At 62.4% G+C, this 18,864-nt stretch overlaps 3 protein-coding genes across 5 annotated transcripts; 1 reads left to right on the top strand and 2 right to left on the bottom strand.

Annotated features, from left to right (window-relative positions):
* Window positions 1–893: 893 nt before the first annotated feature.
* On the top strand, window positions 894–7,268 carry LOC122173060 (uncharacterized). Of its 3 annotated transcripts, none has more exons than XM_065570891.1 (9): window positions 894–921; window positions 1,140–1,347; window positions 1,832–1,972; window positions 2,323–2,511; window positions 2,886–3,113; window positions 3,777–3,968; window positions 4,377–4,607; window positions 5,005–5,196; window positions 5,524–6,393. In XM_065570891.1, the coding sequence occupies exons 2-9, from the start codon at window positions 1,182–1,184 to the stop codon at window positions 5,943–5,945; spliced, it is 1,761 nt and encodes a 586-aa protein (XP_065426963.1). In that variant the 5' UTR covers window positions 894–921; window positions 1,140–1,181; the 3' UTR covers window positions 5,946–6,393. The 3 variants fall into 3 exon arrangements, with proteins under 3 accessions (XP_065426963.1, XP_065426964.1, XP_065426962.1); XM_065570892.1 differs by lacking the exon at window positions 894–921 and adding an exon at window positions 7,064–7,268 and having other exon boundaries at window positions 1,064–1,347; window positions 5,524–5,754; XM_065570890.1 differs by lacking the exon at window positions 894–921 and having other exon boundaries at window positions 1,065–1,347.
* A 393-nt stretch (window positions 7,269–7,661) lies between these two features.
* On the bottom strand, window positions 7,662–16,563 carry FAM83E (family with sequence similarity 83 member E). The gene is made up of 6 exons (XM_042846721.2): window positions 16,465–16,563; window positions 14,570–15,767; window positions 13,868–14,035; window positions 13,446–13,570; window positions 9,978–10,503; window positions 7,662–8,884 (listed from the first exon to the last, which is right to left on the bottom strand). Exons 2-6 carry the CDS (start codon window positions 15,008–15,010, stop codon window positions 8,645–8,647), a joined length of 1,500 nt encoding a protein of 499 aa, XP_042702655.1. The 5' UTR covers window positions 15,011–15,767; window positions 16,465–16,563; the 3' UTR covers window positions 7,662–8,644.
* Window positions 10,843–13,439, bottom strand: LOC101931566 (sperm acrosome membrane-associated protein 4). The gene has a single exon (XM_065570893.1). It carries the CDS (start codon window positions 12,031–12,033, stop codon window positions 11,668–11,670), a length of 366 nt encoding a protein of 121 aa, XP_065426965.1. The 5' UTR covers window positions 12,034–13,439; the 3' UTR covers window positions 10,843–11,667.
* Window positions 16,564–18,864: the final 2,301 nt, after the last annotated feature.

Here is an 18,864-nt window from a genome sequence, read left to right as displayed (position 1 = left end):
AAAAGGTAAAAGTTGTTTGTATTTGCTGCACTGGATTTGAGACATGCTGGTCTCCTAGTGCCATTTCAGAGCTCGGAAATAAACTTGGCTTTCTCCCCTCGGTGTCTTTATTGGTGCCAAGCACACCGGGCGACGGACCATTGTTGTCCCCTCCAGCCCTTTAGGGCGGGCCACAGACTTGTTCAGAAAGATTTGGAGAGCCTGGATTGATGTCTGGTCCCTCTTAGTCCCAAGAGCGAACAACTTCCCAAGCAAAGAGCACAAACAAAAGCCTTCCCCTCACCAAGATTTGAAAGTATCTTGTCCCCTTATTGGTCCTTTGGGTCAGGTGTCAGCCAGGTTACCTGAGCTTCTTAACCCTTTACAGGTAACAGGATTTTGGAGTCTCTGGCCAGGAGGGATTATAGTATGGTACACAGGAGGGCTGTTACCCTTCCCTTTATAGTTATGACAGAGACTGACACTGTTCTCTTTGGCCCCCCCATGCCCTCTCTCAGGGGAGCCATTCACATACTCCCTGACCTCCAAATACCTGATACCCCATAAAGTATCCCCACTGAGGGACCCCTCCCCCACACAGGAGGCCTGTAAACCTCCCCCTCAGTGACCCCCCCAAAAAAATGCCTCCTCACATCTTAACTGACCAACAAGTGTCTCCCTCTCCCCCCCCAGCAATGCTCCCCTCCCTCGCCCCAGGCCTAGAAAATGGGGTGGGTCTGGAACTCCCAGAAGGCACAAGGGATTGGCTCTGAGCACCAGCCAATGGCAAGGCCTGCTCCTCAGGTCCCGGCTTCAGTGACCAGAGGGTGTCTCCTGATTGGCTCCCTTGGGTCCCGCCCCATAAGGGATTAAGGTATAAAGGGGACCCCTAGGTGAGGGGCTTCTGGTTTTGGTGTCTGTCCTGGGAGCTCATTTATTTGGGTCTGTCCAAAGGAAGCCAGCACTCCTGGGTTCTTTCCTGGCTCTGGGAGGGGAGTGGGGTCTAGTGGGTTAGAGCAGGGGAGGGGCTGAGAGCCAGGACTCCTGGGTTCTTTCCTGGCTCTGGGAGGGGAGTGGGGTCTAGTGGGTTAGAGCAGGGGAGGGGCTGGGAGCCAGGACTCCTGGGTTCTGTCTCTGGCTCACTAGCTCTCCCCTCACAGGTGGGCTGCACCCAGGGCTGCCTGAGGTCCCGGCTGGGCACCATGGAGCCCTGGCTCGAGGTGGTGGTGGTGGCTGCCGGTTCCCCGGAGCTGGGCTCGGACAGGGACACGTTGGCCAGGGAGGGGTACTCCCCTGCTAGGAAGAGACCTCGCCGCTCCCCACCCCAGACAGAGACCCCCATGGAGTGGGAGTCCCTGGAGCCAGCTGGTATGGTGGGGGGGAGCACCCCTTTGCCCTGCTTGGGTTGGGAGGGTGGTGTGGGAGAAGGGTCTGTGTGTGGGGGGGGTGATGGGGCAAGAAGGAGTAGGGGAGGGGGTGAGGAGGGTTTAGGGTAGCATTGGGGGGTTGGGATGGAGTGGGCTGGGGGCAAAGAGGGGGAGTGGAGGGTTTTTGTAGGCCTGGGGGGAGCGTTAGGGGTTGGGGGAGCTATGGGGCCTGGTGCATCCGTGGCTTTGATCTCTGTTTCTGTCCCAGGTGTCACAGACCCTCTGCCCGTCCATCTGTCTGTCCTGGGGTGGCTGCACTGCCCCTCCCCCCAGGACCTGTTCTCTGTCATTCCCATGGGGTTGGGGTTCATGGGGAATGCATGGGCAGGATCCCCAGCCCTCTATCCCCTGCCCCCAGGCTCTTCCCATCTGCCCCCCAGTTGGTTTTGTGCCCCAATGGGGGTTTTATTCTCTCCCCACTTCAGGTCGGGATCCCCTCCCATGGGGTACTCCCAGCTGGCCGTGCTCCACTTCTGGGTCCCCATGCTCCGTTTCCCCCGGCCACTGGGCCACCGACCACTGGGACCCAGCTCACGAGTGGCCCAAGGAACCGGTTGGGCCAAGAAGTGAGTAGGTGGGGGGAGGGGGCAGGACTCCTGGGTTCTCTCCCCAGCTATGGGAGGGGAGCGGGGTCTAGTGGTGAGAGCAGCGGGGGCTGGGAGCCAGGACTCCTGGGTTCTCTCCCCAGCTCTGGGAGGGGAGTGACTTTGTTTTTCATTCTGAGGAGCGCTGAGATTTGGCAGGCTTGGTGGACCAGCTCAGGTGCTGGGTGGGTTCACACCAGGTATATCTCAGCCTTGATCTCCCCCCAAGTGTCTCTGATCCACTCTGTGGCCCTGTTGCTGCTTTATCTCTGCTCCGTGTCAGTGAGTTTTATTTTGCTGTCGATTCTCTTCCTTCACCGCCCCCATTGTAGAGTTGGCAGATGAGTCCGCACCAGCCTCAGGAGGGCCCCCCAGGCCAGCCCCACACAGCAGCCAGTCACAGCCAGGCGCGCGCTCGGATCCCGGGTCCTCTGCCTCCTGCCCTGGAATAGGCGATCTGGCACGTCAGCAGCCGAAGAAGCCCACTCGGTCGAAGAGTTGGAAATCCATGGGAAACAGAGGTGGTTAAAGCGGAGAGATAGGAGCCAGGACTCCTGGGTTCTATCCCCAGGTCAGGGAGGAGAGTGGGGTAGAGCGGGGGGCTGGGAGCCAGGACTTTGGTTCCATTCCTGGTGCTGGGAGGGGAGTTGGGTCTAGTGGTTAGAGCAGGCGGGTACTGGGAGCCAGGACTCCTGGGTTCTCTCCCTGGCTCTGGGAGGGGAGGAGGGTCTAGTGGTTAGAGCAGAGGGGGCTGGGAGCCAGGACTCCTGGTTTCTATCCCTGGCTCTGGGACGGGAGGGGGGTCTAGTGGTTAGAGCAGGACTCGTAGGTTCTAGGGTTTGAGCTGGCTGCAATCTCCTAACCCCAAGCTCTGTGCTCTCTCTGTCCACCCCAGGCCTTGCGGCCATTGTCCCCCTGGTGCAGGGCATCCTGTCGGCCTTCGCCTCGGGCCTGAGGCTGGCGAAGCTGCTGGAGCTCATGAGGAACCAGCACGGGGTCGCCGTGGAGACGCTGTGCCAGGCTGCGAGCACTGCGGACGTCCTGGGGCTGCTGGCCCAGGTGCCTGGGCTGCGGGTGCGCACCCCCGAGAGAGGCCCCCAGTGCCTTATCCAGCTCGAGAGAGGTAGGGGCTGGTGGGCGTGTGAATTTCCCCCTCCCGTCAGACCTGCAGCCCGCCCTGCCTCCCCCAAACATGGCAGCGATCCCAATATTACCGCCCCTCCTGCTGGGAAGTGTTCCCCTGGCCAGGAGCTGCCTGCCTCATAGCCGGCGCTGTGCTCTCATGGCCCAGCAGAGGGCGCTCCACCTCTACACATGGGCAGGTGTGTGTCTTATACAGCGTGCTCAGAACTGCCTGCCTGAGTCTGCCCACAGCCAGAGCTCGTTGTTGTGGGAGGGGGGAGCTGCTCCGAGTTTAACCGACGCTGAGCTGCTTACACTCGGCTCCTCCTCCCTCTTGGAGCGATGGGCTCAGGCTCCCGGCAAACTCAGGCAGGCGTCGGCTGCGCCTCTTTCCTGGTTTTGAGCAGTTCGTCGTGGCCCGAACGTGAGACACTTCATTTTTCATTTCGAGTTGTCCTGAGATTTTGCACACTGAGGATGACATTTGGCGGGCAGGCGGGGGCAGTGGGTGGGTGCACACCGGCTGTATCTCAGCCTTGATCTCCTCCCCCGGGGGGTCTCTGACTGACCCACCGTGCGGCCCTGTTGCTGCTTTATCTCTGGTCAGCGTCAGGGATTTTTTTTTTTTTTTTGCTGTAGGTTGTTACTTTTCTCCCCTTTCTAGCATTGGCAGATGAATCCGCACCAGCCCCAGGGGGCCCACCCAGTCCAGCCCCATGCAGCAGCCAGTCACAGCCAGTCCTGTGCTCGGATCCCAGGTCCTCTGCTTCCTACCACCCCGGAGGAGGGGACCTGGCGCGCCAGCGGCCGAAGAAGCCTGCTCGGTCAAAGAGACGGAAATCCATGGGAGACAGAGGTGGTTAAAGTGCAGAGTTGGGAGCCAGGACTCCTGGGTACAATCCCTGGCACCAGGAGAGGAGTGGGGCCCAGTGGTTAGAGCAGAGGAAGAGGGGGCTGGGAGCCAGGACTCCTGGCTTCTATCCCTGACTCTGGGAGGGGAGTGGGGTCTAGTGGTTAGAGCAGGGGGCCTGGGAGCCAGGACTCCTGGGTTCTAGCCCTGGCACTGGGAGGGGAGTGGGGCCTAGTGGTTAAAGCATGGGGAAGAGGGGCTGGGAGCCAGGACTCCTGGGTTCTTTCCTTGGCTCTGGGAGGGGAGTGGGGTCTAGTGGTTAGAGCAGGACTCCTAGGTTCTAGGGTTTGAGCTGGCTGCAATCTCGTAGGTCCCATGTGCCTCTGCTTCTGATCGCTTGGTGTCTCTCCCCAGGTGTGGCTGCCACCCTCGCCCCCTTTCTGGGGCATGTCCTGCACCCCTTCCCCCTGGGCCTGGGGCTGCCCAAGCTGCTGAAGGCCATGCGGCGGGACCATGACCTGGACCTGGTGGCGCTGAGCCGGGAAGCAGGGTATGAAGACGTCCTGGGGCTGCTGGGGCAGGTGCCCGGGATCTGGCTACACAAGTCATCGAGAGGCAGCCCATACACCGTGCACCTCCACGCAGGTGGGTGGGGGCAGGAGATTTTTGCCCCTCTCCCTTCTACACCAAGTCTGTGGCCCTCTGGATCCACCCACCCGCTGTCGGCCCCTCCAGTTCAGGCTCCCAGCAAACTCAGGCAGGCATCGGCTGTGCCTGTTTCATGTTTTTGAGCAGTTTGTTGCGGCCCAAATGGTGAGACATGTCATTTTTCGTTTGGAGGAGTGCTGAGATTCTGCACGCTGAGGAGGACGTTTGGCGGGCAGGCGGGGGCAGTGGGTGGGTGCACACGGGCTGTATCTCGCCTTGATCTTCCCCAGGGGGTGTCTGACCCATCCTGTGGCCCTGTTGCTGCTTTATCTCTGGTCAGTGTCAGAGATTTCGATTTTGGCTGTAAATTTTGCTACTTTTCTCCCCTTTCTAGTGTTGGCAGATGAATCCGCACCAGCCCCAGGGAGCCCCCCCAGTCCAGCCCCATGCAACAGCCAGTCACAGCCAGCCCCGCGCTCGGATCCCGGGTCCTCTGCCTCCTGCCGCCCTGGAGGAGGGGACCTGGCGCGCCAGCAGCCGAAGAAGCCTGCTCGGTCGAAGAAACGGAAATCCATGGGAGACAGAGGTGGTTCAAGTGCAGAGTTGGGAGCCAGGGCTCCTGGGTTCTAGCCCTGGTGCTGGGAGGGGAGTGGGGTCCAGTGGTTAGAGCAGGGGAAGAGTGGCTGGGAGCCAGGACACCTGGGTTCTAGCCCTGGTGCTGGGAGGGGAGTGGGGGCTTGTGGTTAGAGCAGGGGGGGTGGGAGCCAGGACTCCTGGGTTCTAGCCCTCCCACGGGAAGGGGAGTGGGGTCTAGTGGTTAGACCAGGACTCCTGGTTCTAGGGTTTGAGCTGGCTGCAATCTCCAGGGTTGCATGTGTCTCTGCTTCTGATCTCTTGGTGTGTCTGTCCCCAGGTGTGGCTGCCACCCTCGCCCCCTTTCTGGGGAATACCCTGCGCCCCTTCCCCCTGGGCCTGGGGCTGCCCAAGCTGCTGGAGGCCGTGCGGCGGGACCACGACCTGGACCTGGTGGCGCTGAGCCGGGAAGCAGGGTATGAAGACGTGCTGGGGCTGCTGGGGCAGGTGCCCGGGATCTGGCTACAGAAGTCATCGAGAGGCAGCCCATTCACCGTGCACCTCCACGCAGGTGGGTGGGGGCAGGAGATTTTTGCCCCTCTCCCTTCTACACAAAGTCTGTGGCCCTCTAGATCCACCCACCCGCTGTCGGCCCCTCCAGTTCAGGCTCCCAGCAAACTCAGGCAGGTGTCGGCTGCGCCCGTCTCGTGTTTCCGAGGAGTTTGTCACGGCGTGTGTTACGCAGGAGGTCAGACCAGATGATCACCATGGGCCCATCTGGCCTGGCAACCTGGTTCCTCCTTCCCTGGAGGTGGGGTGTGAAGCCGGCTGGGTTTTCATCAAAAGGGATTTTGATCCCCCGCTCCCTGAAAACAAAAACGCTTAGGAAAACGCATGTGTCTGACTTGGATGAAATTTCATTTGGGGGGGGGGGAACTTGGTGCTTTGGGAGGAGAATCTTTTGATTTTTCTTCCCCTTTCTCCCCCCCCCCCCCCAAAAAAAAATTCATTGTTTGCTATCAGCTTTTTTTATGAGAGGTCAAACGAGGCACTCAACGGTTGCCATTTTTCCTCCAAATGTTTTTCCTCCAAAGACCAGGGCCTGGTCGATCAAAACACTTGGTTATGATAAAAATCCAAACGCAGGAGGGCCAAGTTTTGACTCCCTCTTTTTTCAAAAAATAAAAAACCCTTTTGTGTATTTAAAAAACTATAGTTTTGGAGGAAATTGTGAAAAATGTTTCAGAACAGCTGAAACTTCAAAGCCATGGCATTTCCTGTAATATGGAAAACCCACCTCCTCTGGCTCTAGTTGTGTGTTCGATCCCTGCTCATGCCCCAAGGGGGTGGGGGGATGTCCAGGGCTTATGAAAGTGGGGACAGTTGTACCAGGGCTTTGGGCCCCCCACAACTTGCCTGTAATTGGAGTGAAATGGGTGGGGGTGGAGCCTCAGCAAATGTGCCCCTACACTTCTCTCAACAAGCCCTGCGCAAGACCCAAACAGCTCTGAAACGTGTGTCTGCTGCCGGCATCAGTAATAGGTTGTTACCCTGTGGAAAGTAGACATTCGCTCTGGTGCCTCCTGTTTTATGCTCTCAGAGTTGCTCCAGTCAAGAGAACAGGGTGGCATCAACCCCTTTGGGGGGGTGGAGGCCCCAGGGGTCCAGAGAGAGTGGACCCCCAAGGAGGGCTGTCGCACTGAGGCACCCCCACACACAGACCACACAGGGCCAAGAGTGGGCATGACCTGTGAGTCTGATACTTCTAAGGTGGCAAGAGCCCGGAAGCGCTTAGTGGGCAGAAGGAGGATGTTGGAGGTGCCTGTGGTCCCATTTTTGGGGTCCCCCTGAGCCCACCTCCCCGTTTTTCTTCTCTGCAGCCCCGTGGACCCCAACTCCTGCTGACCTTCCTGTGGGGGGAGTGCTGCCCCCAAGCTGGGAGTGCGGGAGGGAGCCGAGAGGCCGGACAGAGCAAGTCTGATGCAAAGGCGAGGGTCCCTGAGCTCCCACCCTGTCTCTCTCCTCGTGGGGCCAGGGCCACTTGGTGTGGGGGGAGGGGCCTAGGGGATACCACTGCAGGGGGGCTCCTGCCACCTCCCATTGGCAGCCCTGCGGTTTCTCTGATGGGGGGGGGGGGGGGAAGAGAATGTGAAGGCATCTTTCCCTTCTGCCCCATAGAGGCCCAGAGCAGTGGGGCTGGGAGAGAAGGCCCCACCCCATAGCAAGCCCCCCAGGGGGGAGCAGTTGGCTCAAGCTCCCTCAGACCCCAGCAAGGGGTCAGTCCCGTTTCTCCCTGTCCCACCCCTCAATCTTTCTCCCAAGGCTCAGAGGCCAGGAGGTGCCTTGTTAATTGACAGTGGAGACCCAACAATGGTCTTGTGACTCCGGGAGCTGGGCCTCTAGTCCCTGATGGGGCCCTTGCTCCAGGGTCCCAAACCAGCAGGTGGAGGGTAAATGCCGCAAGGAAACAAAACTCGCTCTTTCAACGGGAAAAGACAATTTGTTCTGGTGTTTTGTACATAATTATCATCCCTCATCAGCATGCAACCTGGCAATAGAACCCAGGTTTCCAAACCACCCCCCCTGCTCTAACCACTGGACCCCCCATCTCTGAGCAGGGGGCTAGAACCCAGGAGTCCTGGCTGCTAGCCCATTCCTGCTCTAACCCCTAGACCCTATTAAAACCCAGTTCTTGTCCCAGTTGCTTGGGCTCCGGCTCCTTCACAGCGCTGCTCCCCAGCCCTCTGGTGTGGCACTGGAATCCCAGTTCATCCCAGTATAGCCACCAGCCCTGCCTGGAAATGCTCCAGGGGCTTCCCCTAGCCCCCTCTCCCCAAACCAGTCCCATTGTCCCAGCTGCTCCCAGTAACGCTCCAGCACCCCCGTAGCTGCCCGGTTCCAGTCCAGTTCACCCCTGAGGTGTGGGAGGAAATATGCGCTCCCAGCTCATGCCAGTTTAATCAGCCCCCCCACACCCACACATTAGCTCCAGCAGTGCCATGGGGGGGGGGGGCATTCCTGTTGCCTGCCAGCCCTGGGCCCCGCGTGGTGCAGAGCTGCCCAAAATCATCCTCCACCTCCCAGTTTCGTGTCCCAGTATAATCCGTACTCGCCCACTCGCAGGGCTGCAAAGCACCGAGCCCTGGCCTCCACCACGCCCCCCAGTTCCTCCCCGTAACACCAGTACCGTGGCTCCCAGGGCTGGGTTGATTCCAATGACTTTCCAACCCCAGTTAAACCCCGGGCTGAAAACAAGGCCCGGAGCATTCAGGGCGTTCCCGTATAGCCCATACGCCGGCTCTGCTTCCTCCCAGTAACACCAATATAACTCCCTCCTGCTCACACGCTGGGTCCGGTGTAACCTACTGGCCTGCCCCAGTTGGGAGCAGCCTGGGGAGATGGGGGGGGGGGGGGTGTCTCATTTCCCCCCCCTCGGCCGGCTGATACTGGTAGGTGCCCGTTCAATAGCGACGCTCCCTGCTGTAGCCTTGGGGGGCCCCCCAGACGCGGGGCAGGGCGGTAGGCCCATGGTAGAGCTGCCCCTGCAGCCGGCCCAAGGCCCGGTAGCCCTGCGGCGGGGGCATGTAGGCGGGCGACAGGAAGATGAGGGGGTGGCGGGGCTCCTCGCTGGCCGGGGGCACGCCCCTCCGCCTCATCAGCGCCCGGGCTGGCGTGTCCTGCGTGCCCCACTTGTGCTTGCCCTGGGGGGAGGGATGGGGGGCAGCCCCCCCAAGGGAGAGTTAGTACCATCTGGGAGCACCCCTTGCCGGTCTCCCCACCCAGTGCCCCCTGCCCCCCAGCCCAGCATCCTCTGCCCCATCATCCCACCCCAGAGCCTCTCTGACCCCCAAACCTCTCCCCCTGCCATGCCCCCCTCAGGGCTCTCCTGCCCATGTCCCAGCAGTTCCACCTACCCCCCAAATCCTTCCAACCCTGTACCCCCATCTCCCCAGCCCTGCTCCCAGCCTCTTACCCCCCCATCTTCCCACCAAATGGGTCCCTGTGCCCCCTGTATATCCCCCATCCCTGAATTCCCCCCCCCCACAGATCTTCCTGGGGGGGTCCCTGCCATGACCCCCCAGCTCCAGCATTTCTTCACCCTGCCCCAGGGTCCCTCAGCACAGAGGGTTGGGGGGGCAGGATCCCGCAGTGCCCCCTCTACTCCCCCCCCAGCCCCAATGGCAGCAAAGGAGAAAGGGAGGATGGCGAAGAGTCAGGGGACGAGGGAGGAAAGGGAAGGAGACACTGGAGCAGGGGAGACGCAGCTGGGAATTCATGGGGGGGTCAGGGCCTGGGGGAGCGGCGCTGCTCCCCCTCTGCCCCACAGCTCGCCCAAGGAGGGCAAAAGCCCCGTAGGGCAGAGCCGGGAGCGGCGCCTGGGTCAATATTGACCCAGGGCGGAGGAGATGTTGCACTAAGGCAGGGCCCAGGGTGCAGCTGGGACCGGAGATACAGGGAGGGCATCACGCCACCGCCAGCCCCACCTGGGACGCATGGGAGTGGGGCAATCTCCAGCCCTGGGCCCCCAGGTCTGCCCTCTCCCTGGGATACACAGGAGCCCTGATCCCCAGCCCCCACCTAGGGATACACACTCTTACCAAATCCCAAACCTGGGATACACAGGGGACCCCCATATCCTAAAGCCCTGCCCCCTCCCCCAGGATACACAGGGCCCTCAAATCCCCAGCCTTGCCCCCCAGGATATACAGTGAACCCCCCCCAATCCCCAGCCCTGTGCCCCAGGATTCACAGCCCACCCCGCTCCCGCTCCCTGGCCTGGCACTGCTCGTTCACCTTCGCCTCGTCCCCCGGCTCGGGGCCGTCGCTGGAGCCGGAGAGCTGGGAGAGGCGGCTCAGGTCCCAGAGGGACTTGCTGGGTCTCTGCGCTGCGGCGCCCGCCAGCGGGCCCGGGCGGCTGCCCCGGTCCACGTCACTCAGGGCGCTGTGGCCCTCGGGGCCCAGGCGCCGGGGCAAGGCGGGCAGCTCGTCGCCCACCGTGGCCCGGGTGACCCGCACCAGCTCCCACTCCCCCGCCCGGCTCTTGGCCACGGGCTGGGGGGCCACGGAGCGGCGCTCGGCCACCCGGTGGGCACCCTTGGAGAGCTGCAGCCCACCCAGCTCGCTGCGGTAGGGGGCGGGCTGGCCGTTGGGGCGGCCGTCCCGAGGAGGGGCCGGGGGGCTGGGCGGGGGGACCCGGGCAGGCGCCAGCGGGCGGGAGGCAGCGTAGAGGGTCCGGAACTCGCGGTCGAAGGCCCCGGCGATCTCGCCCGTCAGCAATGTCACCAGCTGGCGGCTCAACCGGGCGTCACTCCATGTGAAGCTGCGGAGGGGGTGGGGGGATAGTGGGGTGCAGGAGTGAGTGGGGGAGGGGAAGGAGGATAGCGGGATGTGCAAGGGCAGGGAGGAGAGTGCCGTGCAGCAGGGAGGGTGAGATAACAATGGGGTGCAGGGGTGAATGGGGGATAACGGGGTGCAGGCGGGGTGGTGGAGGGGTGAATGGGGGATGGTGGGGTGCAAGTGAGGACAGTGGTGGGGGAGGGGCGAGTGGAGTGCAGGGGGATGGGAGGGGGACCAGAGGATAGTGGAGTGGGGGCGGGGTGAGTGGGGGAGGGGCAAGTGGGGTGCAGGGGGACGGGAGACAGGGAGAGAATGAGAAAAATTAAACGTTCTGAACGAACAAAATTGAAACGTACCCAAGGAAAATAAAATGCTGGGAAATGGGGGACCCTGAACGCCCCCCTCCAGGGCAAACGGCACCTTCCCCACAGGACAGCGTCCGCTCAGGGGAGTGTGAACAGCGACGTCGCACCCTGCTGCCCGGTGCTGAGGGGCGACCACCTGGTTCTACCGAGACCCCCTGCCCAGCGCTGCCACGTGGCCCCTCAGGGGTGGGGCGCAGCAACCGCTCTCCTTGTCCCTACGCACTGAGGCCCCGAGGCAGGGGGCACTTAGGGAAGCGGACGGCCACAGGCCCAGCTGGGATTGGGGATCCCCCCACTCCCCTTCCCAGCCCCGATGACTCTGCATGCACCCCCGGACACCTGGGTCCTATTCCCAGTTTCCAATACCTCCTGCATGACTCTACATTCACTCCCGGATGCTTGGGTTCCGTTCCCAGTTTGCCATCCCCCCCAACTCCCCTTCTCATCCCCCATGACTCTGCGTGCACTCCCGGACGCCTGGGTCCTATTCCCATTTCCAATGCCCCCTGCATGACTCTGCATTCACACCTGGACACCTGGGTCCTATTCCCAGTTCTCACTTCCTGCTGTCCTGTCCCCCCGCCTCATTTAATCCACCCCAACCCTGCTGACTCCTCACCCGGATCCCCATGGCACCCAGCTCCCCCACAACCTGCGGGGCTGGGGACCCCAGGACCCCCAGCTCGGCGCAGAGACAACCACACCAGCCGTCGCCCTGTGCCAGGGCTTTATTCCTCCAACGCCTCTTCGCGCGCGCACACACACAACCCCGCCCCAGTCTCTCACAGTGCCCCCAGCAGGACAGCCGTGCCCAGCACCAACTGCAGGCCCACGCCGGGTCCTCGCGGGCGGGCGCCGGCCCCGTTACACAGGCTGCCCTTGCAGCACTGGGTGACCAGGCTGTAGGTCACCCCCATGTGGGTGACAGGGTGCTCCTTGCCGCAGCGCATGGCCCGGGTGCAGCCCTTGGTCTGGATGAGGGAGACGCCCAGGGCGGCGCCGTGCCCCACGAAGCAATCCTCGTCCGGGGCGCAGCTCATGCGGGTGCTGGGGCAGTGGCGGGAGGATGTCACCTCGCAGAAGAAGCACTCCTTGGGGCTGGCGCCGGGCAGCGCCAGCAGGAGAGAGAGCGCCAGCAGGGGCAGCATGTGAGCAGCAGGGGGATCACACAGATGGGGAGAGCAGAACCGGAGGCTGGATCCGGGCCACGCCGGGGACGTTAGAACCAAGTCCCAGCCCTCCTGCTCCAGCGACTTCAGAACCAGAGTCTGGATCCGGGCTACTCCGGGGACATCAGAATCAGGTCCCAGCCCTCCTGACCCAGCAACTTCAGAACTGGGGTCTGGGTCCACCCCGCAGCGGGGATGTCAGAATCAGGGTCTGGATCCAGATCTCCTGGATCCAGCAACTTCAGAAGCGGAGTCTGGATCTGGGCTGCTCCAGTGACTTCAGAAGCGGAGTCTGGATCTGGGCTGCTCCAGTGACTTCAGAAGCGGAGTCTGGATCCGTGCCACTCCAGCAACGTCAGAACCAGGGAACGAGCTGGATCCCAATTGCTTGGATCCAGTCACTCCAGAACCAGGTGGGAGCCGCCAGGACTCGGTGAGTTCAGAACCAGGGTCTGGCTGGAGGATCCGGACTCCCAGCCCCTCCGAACGTGTCTGACACTAACTGGGTCGCTCTGGGCTACCGGCCGTGGGCGCTGCAGAGAGCTCAGTGCTGCCCCGAGCCCCCTTGCCCAGAATGAGTAGCCCGGCAGCGATGACCTCACAATAAGGCTGCAAGATTCTCATTGGCCCATTCCAGCCAGAGCCTGGTGATGTCACAGTGAGTGATGTCACCACTGCACCGTGATGTCACAGTGAGTGATGTCACCATGAGGTCTGGGGCCCAGAGAGAGTGATGGAGTCATCAGTTAGAGTGGAGGGTGGAGGGGGCTGGGAGCCAGGACTCCTGGGTTCTATCCCCATCTCAGCCCCTAACACTGTCACAAACACATTGCAGGATCTAAGGGTCTGGTCCCTTCCCCACGCTCTGCTGCAGGATTCCCCTTCTGCAACATGGGGGTGCTGACCTCTCCCCAGTAGGGGGCTCACCAGGGGGCGCGCTCCCTTCTGCAAAGCACAAAGGGGTGGCATATCACCCCCAACACACACACAACCACCAGCACCCACGCTGCCCCGCATCTTGGCACCCGCCGTATGATCCGTGCATCCCAACACTGCTTAAACCGAGAGCTTTTCTCGCCACTCGTGAACTGAGTTCAGTACGTTCTCAGCCTTGCTGCCCAGCCGGCCGGGTCCATCCCCCTCACACAATCCTCCCCACCCCACCCCATTGACACCCAATTGCAGAGACCAAGGCCCGGTGCTGCGATGCGGCCCCTCTGGGGTGGGGAGCAAGGGCTGGTTATACAGGGACCCCTCAGCTGGCGTGGAGAAGGCCCCATGGGGCTGGGACAAGACGGGAGACGCTAAAGGAAACCCCCGGTGCTGCAGGGAGCGGGGGGCCCAGGCGGGAGTGCTCTCCCCTCCCATTCATCCCTGATGCCCCCCCTCACCTGTAGCTCCCCGTTATCACCGTGTCCCCATCGATCAGCAGGAATTTCTCCTTCAGGGTCCCAGTGACCTGTTTGTGCTGTCGGCTCCAGAAGGTGCAGCCCGCAATGACCCGGACTCGCAGGTTCTGGGTGGGGGGGGAGGATGCACAAAATCAGAAGCTGGGGCCAAAGCAACATTTGAGGGATCCCCACCCCCAGGGCAGATAACCAAAGCCAGAGGGGATTGGGGTCCCTGAGCGTAGTCGAACACCCCCCAGATCTCCGTATCCCAGTCACAGAGCAGGTCCCCCGGCTTTTCTCCCTTTGCAGTCCCTTCCCCTCTAGGGGGCCAGCAGGGGGCGCCCCTCCCCGGTAGTCAGGGCTCGTCCCATTGCCCCAGGGCAGCACTAGGGGGCGCTGGGCTGCAGTGGGCCAGGCCTCACCTCCATGTAGCGCACGTTGAGGCAGGCGCCCTCTGCCATGCTGAGGAAGGCGGCCAGATGCTGCTCCCCCAGGATCAGGTACACGGGGACCCCGCGCTGCATGCCGGCCTCGTGCAGATCCAGCAGGATATCGGGGTCCGTGAAGACGTCCATCACTATGGCAACCACCTGGGAAACACCCCACAAAGAGCAGCTGCACACATCCCATCTAGGGGGCCCCAGCTCCCATCCGGCCCCAGGGCAGACACCAGCCGGCTCGGGTGTGCGGGGGGGAGGAGATTGAGCGGGGTAGATTGGGCTCCCAGCACTCGGTATCATTCCTCTGGGACTCCCGACAACAGGTCTAACCCCACTCCCCTCCCAGAGCCGGAGAGAAAACCCAGGAGTCCTGGCTCCCAGCCTCCCTGCTCTAACCACCAGACCCCACTCCCCTCCCAGAACTGGGGAGAGAACCCAGGAGTCCTGGCTCCCAGCTCCTGCTGCTCTAACCACTAGACCCCACTCCTCTCCCAGAGCTGGGGAGAGAACCCAGGAGTCCTGGCTCCCAGCTCCTGCTGCTCTAACCACTAGATCCCACTCCCCTCCCAGAGCTGGGGAGAGAACCCAGGAGTCCTGACTCCCAGCTCCTGCTGCTCTAACCACTAGACCCCACTCCCCTCCCAGAGCAGAGGATGGAACCCAGGCGTCCTGGCTCCCTGTTACCTTGGCAGCCTGCTGAATTTTCCGGCGCACCAGCTCCTTGACCTTGGGGGCCCCGTCCCCCGGCGGGTGTGTGTAGACCTCCGCACGGGTGATGCCCTTCCAGTTCTCATCCAGGGGCCAGCCCAGCTCCAATTCGGGGATGGGCTCGTCCGAGCACCCGGGCCAGTAGCTGAGGCTGAGTTCGTCGGCGTCCCCGTCCCGCTCCCCCACTGGCTCTGGGACGTCCCGGGCCGCCTCGGCCAGGTGCCGGAGCTCGTCATCGGACAGGAAGGAACGCAGCCCGTCCTGCGCCAGGCGCTGCGCATAGGCCGACTGCCCTCCGGCCAGCAGGGCCTCCACAGCCAGCCGCTGCCCCTCCGAGTAGAAGAATTCGGGGCTGGATTCAGTCACCAGGGTACCTGGGGGGGCGTCCTCCAGGCAGTCCAGCTGGGAGGCCGCCATGGGCCCCGTGGTGAGTGGGGCTGGGGTTGGGGGGCACCCCCCCAACACACACACACACAATCAGAGAGACAGACAAAATAAATACACACACAGACACCTCCCCAACACACCCTGCTCTCTGCCAACCAACCTGGCAACCAGGTCAGATGATCAGTCCTCTCTCTCTGCACCAGGCGCTGCCCAGACAGAGTCACCGAGATCGGGGCCCCATCGGGCCGGGCGCTGCCCAGACACGGAGTCACCGAGATCGGGGCCCCGTCGGGCCGGGCACTGCCCAGACAGAGTTGACAGTCGTCAGTCCTTCCCGTCCCCTGTCCAAAGCATGGCGCCTAATCCACGTTCGGTTCGCCGCAAGCCCCAACGTGCAGCACCCTGCACCTCCAGCGGTGCAGTCCTAGGAGGTAGCGACATCTGTAGGGAAACACCCCCACACCAAGGGGTGTCTCTGTCCTGGGGCACCTCACAGCTGGACCCCGCCCCTGTCTGGCCTGGGGGGCAGACGTTAGGCTGGGCTAGGGGTCAGAAGGACAGCCTCAGACTGGGGAGACCTGGGTTCAAGGTCCTGCTGCGCTATGGCCCTGGTCTCTCCGTGCCTCAGTTTCCCCAGATACCACAGTGAGGAGTATCTAAAACAGACGGGTGCCTCTGTCATGCTGGCACAGACCTCCCCTGGGCCAATTTGCACCTATGAGTGCCCCCGGGACCCAGCCCTCGGCAATCGGGTTCCTGCCCTGGGGGGCTCCGCCGGTCGAAGGCCCTAGAGGGAGGGAGACAAGGCTTCAGGGCAAGATCCCAGCTTTGGGGAAGAGAGACACACCCCACCGCCCTGGTCACGGCCGGGCGCTGCAGCGGAAGGCGCGATAAGATTAGATTCAAAGGGTGTGTTTTTGGTTTCCCACCTCCATTTCTGTGAGTTATAGGGCTATGGGCTGGACAGGGCATGAGGTGCAATGGTTAGAGCGGGGGGGAGGGGGCTAGGAGCCAGGACGCCTGGGTTCTCTCCCTGGCTCTGGGAGGGGAGTGGGGGCTAGTGGTTAGAGAAGGAGGGAGCTGGGAAACAGGACGCCTGGGTTCTATCCCTGGCTCTGGGAGGGGAGTGGGGGTCCAGTGGTTTGAGCCGGGTGGCTGGGGTTCTCTCATAGACCATAGACGCTCCCCTTCCCGCCCCCCCAGACTCCCAACAAGGAAAAACCTCATCACCAGGGCATAGTTTCCTGCAAACAAACAGAACCAGCCCTGCCAGGGATTAATCTCGTAAAATCGAGGAATGGGGAAGACCAGCAAGAAAGAGCCATAATGGGGCCCAGGCCCCCATTCCCCGCCAAGAACCAAGTCCTGGCTCCCAGTCCCCCTGCTCTAACCACCAGCCCCCACTCCCCTCCTAGACCCGGGGAGAGAACCCAGGAGTCCTGGCTCCCAGCCCCCCTGCTCTAACCACTGCAACCCACACCTACCTGCCCCAGGGATCCGGGTTCATATCCTCCGCCCGGCGCTTTGTCCTGTCCCTGTTAATGATTCCCCAGGCTGCGCTCCTCCCCCTGGGCTCTGCCAGCCCCGCCCCCCGGCCCCCCAGGCAGGCCTTGGAGCTGGGCCCAGAACTTCCTTGGAAGTTAAAGGGGAAAGCAGCTGGGCCCTCACCCTGCCCGCTGAGCAAACAGGGCGGGCGCGGGGATGGCACCTGGGCGGCAGGTGACGAATGGGGCCGGAGGCACTTCACCTTGGGGTGGCACCAAATAATCACCCCTGAGTTGGCAGCGGGGGTCCTCCAGGGCTGTGCAAAGGAGGCCAGGAAAGAGTCAAAAGGGAACCCAGGCCTCCTGGCTCCCAACCCTCCCCCGGCTCTAACCACTAGCCCCCACTCCCCTCCCAGAGCCAGGGAGAGAACCCAGGAGTCCTGGCTCCCAGCCCCCTGCTCTAACCACTAGCCCACACTCCACTCCCAGAGCTGGGGAGGCAGGGCCTAGCCCTGGCCAAACCCCTCCATGGTGCAGGGGGTGTTCAGGGCCGGACTGCGAGATCTGGAGGTTTGCTCTGGGGCTAACCGGTCCGTCACCCCCCATCCCACTGGGGTGGGGGGCAGCACCTGCCTGGCAGCCCCTGGCACCGAGCCGCCGCCGGCAGCATCCCGGATCTGGGCGGGAGCCAGGTGCAGGGCCTGGCAGCCGGATGGTTGTTACCAGAATCCCCAGGCCCCAGCGCCAAGATAACACGAACCTGCCGGACTGGTTGGGCTGCCATGGGATCCTGCAACCCCCGAGCCTGCCCCCCCAAACTCACCTTCGGGCCCCCTCCCCCGAGCCTGCCCCCTGTGCAGCCCAGCCCCCCTCCTCTGAGCCTGCCCGGGCCCCTGCCCCCAAACCTGCCCCCCCACACTCACCCTCAGGCCCCCTCCCCCGAACCTTCTCCCTAAACTCACCCTCGGCCCCCCTCCCCCGATACCCCAGCTCCTTCCAGTGGCTGCTCCGCATGGAGCCCAACATGCCCAGCTCAGGGGCAGTTGCTCTCACAGGGTTGGGGGTTCAATCTTGGGGTGCAGCCATTAGCAGGAGTGTTTGGGGCCGGGGTGGTTGTGCTCCCAAGGGGCTTGCCCCCCGAGAGATTCTCTGCTCCACATGCCTGGGTCCAGCCTCCTGGCCACGCAGAGAGATGGAGGGATTAGAGGGGCCCAAGGGTATAGGACCCCACGGGGAAGGGAAATGGGATAATCGTTGATTCAGTCTAGTCTGACACCACCCCACGGCTGGACATTGAAGCCAAACCCATCCCGACTGGGAAGAAGGTGTGAATTGTTCCTAGGGAGGGGAATTAACCACCCGAATGACCAATGGATTCCCCATCAGTGGCCATTTTTAAATCAAGATGGGCCCTTTCCCTAAAAGATCTGCTCTAGTTCGCACAGGAGTTATTTCAGGGCAACCCTATGACCTGTGTCGGGCTAGGTGATCCCAATGGTCCCATCTGGGCTTAGATTCAATGAAGCCAGGCTTTGACCTATAAAGAAGGAGCAATTAAATGCCAGTGATACTGTAAACAGAAGAAGTCACTGCCCAAGGCAGCAATAACTAACCCAGGGACCATGGGCTGGTTTAACAAGCGGCACGAAAGAGAGCAGAAAGCCAGCGAAGAGTGAGCTTCTGGTGGGCCCAGAACCCACGGGGAAGGTGGACTCGACATTGTGAGGAAGGAGACATCTGCCTGTGGTTGGTTGGTCCCGCTGGAAATGGGATTCGGCACACCTTCCTCGCAAGCAAACGGGACAGCACCAGGGGGGAAACACAAGATTCAGACCATCTGTTTCTGTTCCCCAGTGAAACAACCCACAGGGCCCCGCCTGGCACCTAACGGCCCGGGCCAAGAAGGGGCGACGGAGGGGTCTCTCTAGAACCCAGTGCCTAAAAGGGGGACGGTGGAAATCTGAGGCCATGCTGCCCACAGCAAAGATGGCCGACTGTTGGGGGGGGGGGGGGGACAATGGCTACAGGGGAAAGAGCCCCGCCCCAGCTTCCTCCCCATCTGCCCCTCCCAAACACCTCATCCACACACCCCCCACAGCCCTACTGCCCCCCTCAGACTCCCAGCTCCTGAACCTGCCCCATGACCACAGGGGAGGGGCACTGCCTCTCCTTCCCTCTGCCCCCCCCGATCTTCACACACACACCCCCAGGCCAGAGCTGCCCCGCTTAACAGAGATGGTTGGTGGGAAAACACCCCCCCCCCAGCTCTGACTCTTTGGGGGGCGGGGGAGCTAGATGAGATAGATCCCCCACCACGGCCTGTCCACCTCAAACTCCCATGGGGGAGGCTAGGGGGCACCTCAAGCCCCCCTCCCAGTTTGGCTCCCCCCCTACACATGC

Source organism: Chrysemys picta, chromosome 17 (assembly GCF_011386835.1).
Source record: "Chrysemys picta bellii isolate R12L10 chromosome 17, ASM1138683v2, whole genome shotgun sequence".
Lineage (NCBI taxonomy): Eukaryota > Metazoa > Chordata > Testudines > Emydidae > Chrysemys > Chrysemys picta.
This window is presented reverse-complemented; position numbering and strand designations above follow the sequence as displayed.

Coding starts and splice junctions, on each gene's coding strand:
- FAM83E (XM_042846721.2), bottom strand. CDS start 15,010: ATGGCGGCCTCCCAGCTGGACTGCCTGGAGGACGCCCCCCCAGGTACC. Junction 13,571..13,867: donor TCAACGTGCGCTACATGGAG/GTGAGGCCTGGC, acceptor CCCCCCACCCAG/AACCTGCGAGTCCGGGTCAT. Junction 8,885..9,977: donor AGCCGGGGGACGAGGCGAAG/GTGAACGAGCAG, acceptor CCCTCCCCCCAG/GGCAAGCACAAGTGGGGCAC.
- LOC101931566 (XM_065570893.1), bottom strand. CDS start 12,033: ATGCTGCCCCTGCTGGCGCTCTCTCTCCTGCTGGCGCTGCCCGGCGCC.
- LOC122173060 (XM_065570891.1), top strand. CDS start 1,182: ATGGAGCCCTGGCTCGAGGTGGTGGTGGTGGCTGCCGGTTCCCCGGAG. Junction 1,973..2,322: donor GGAACCGGTTGGGCCAAGAA/GTGAGTAGGTGG, acceptor CCCCCATTGTAG/AGTTGGCAGATGAGTCCGCA. Junction 5,197..5,523: donor GAAATCCATGGGAGACAGAG/GTGGTTCAAGTG, acceptor GTCTGTCCCCAG/GTGTGGCTGCCACCCTCGCC.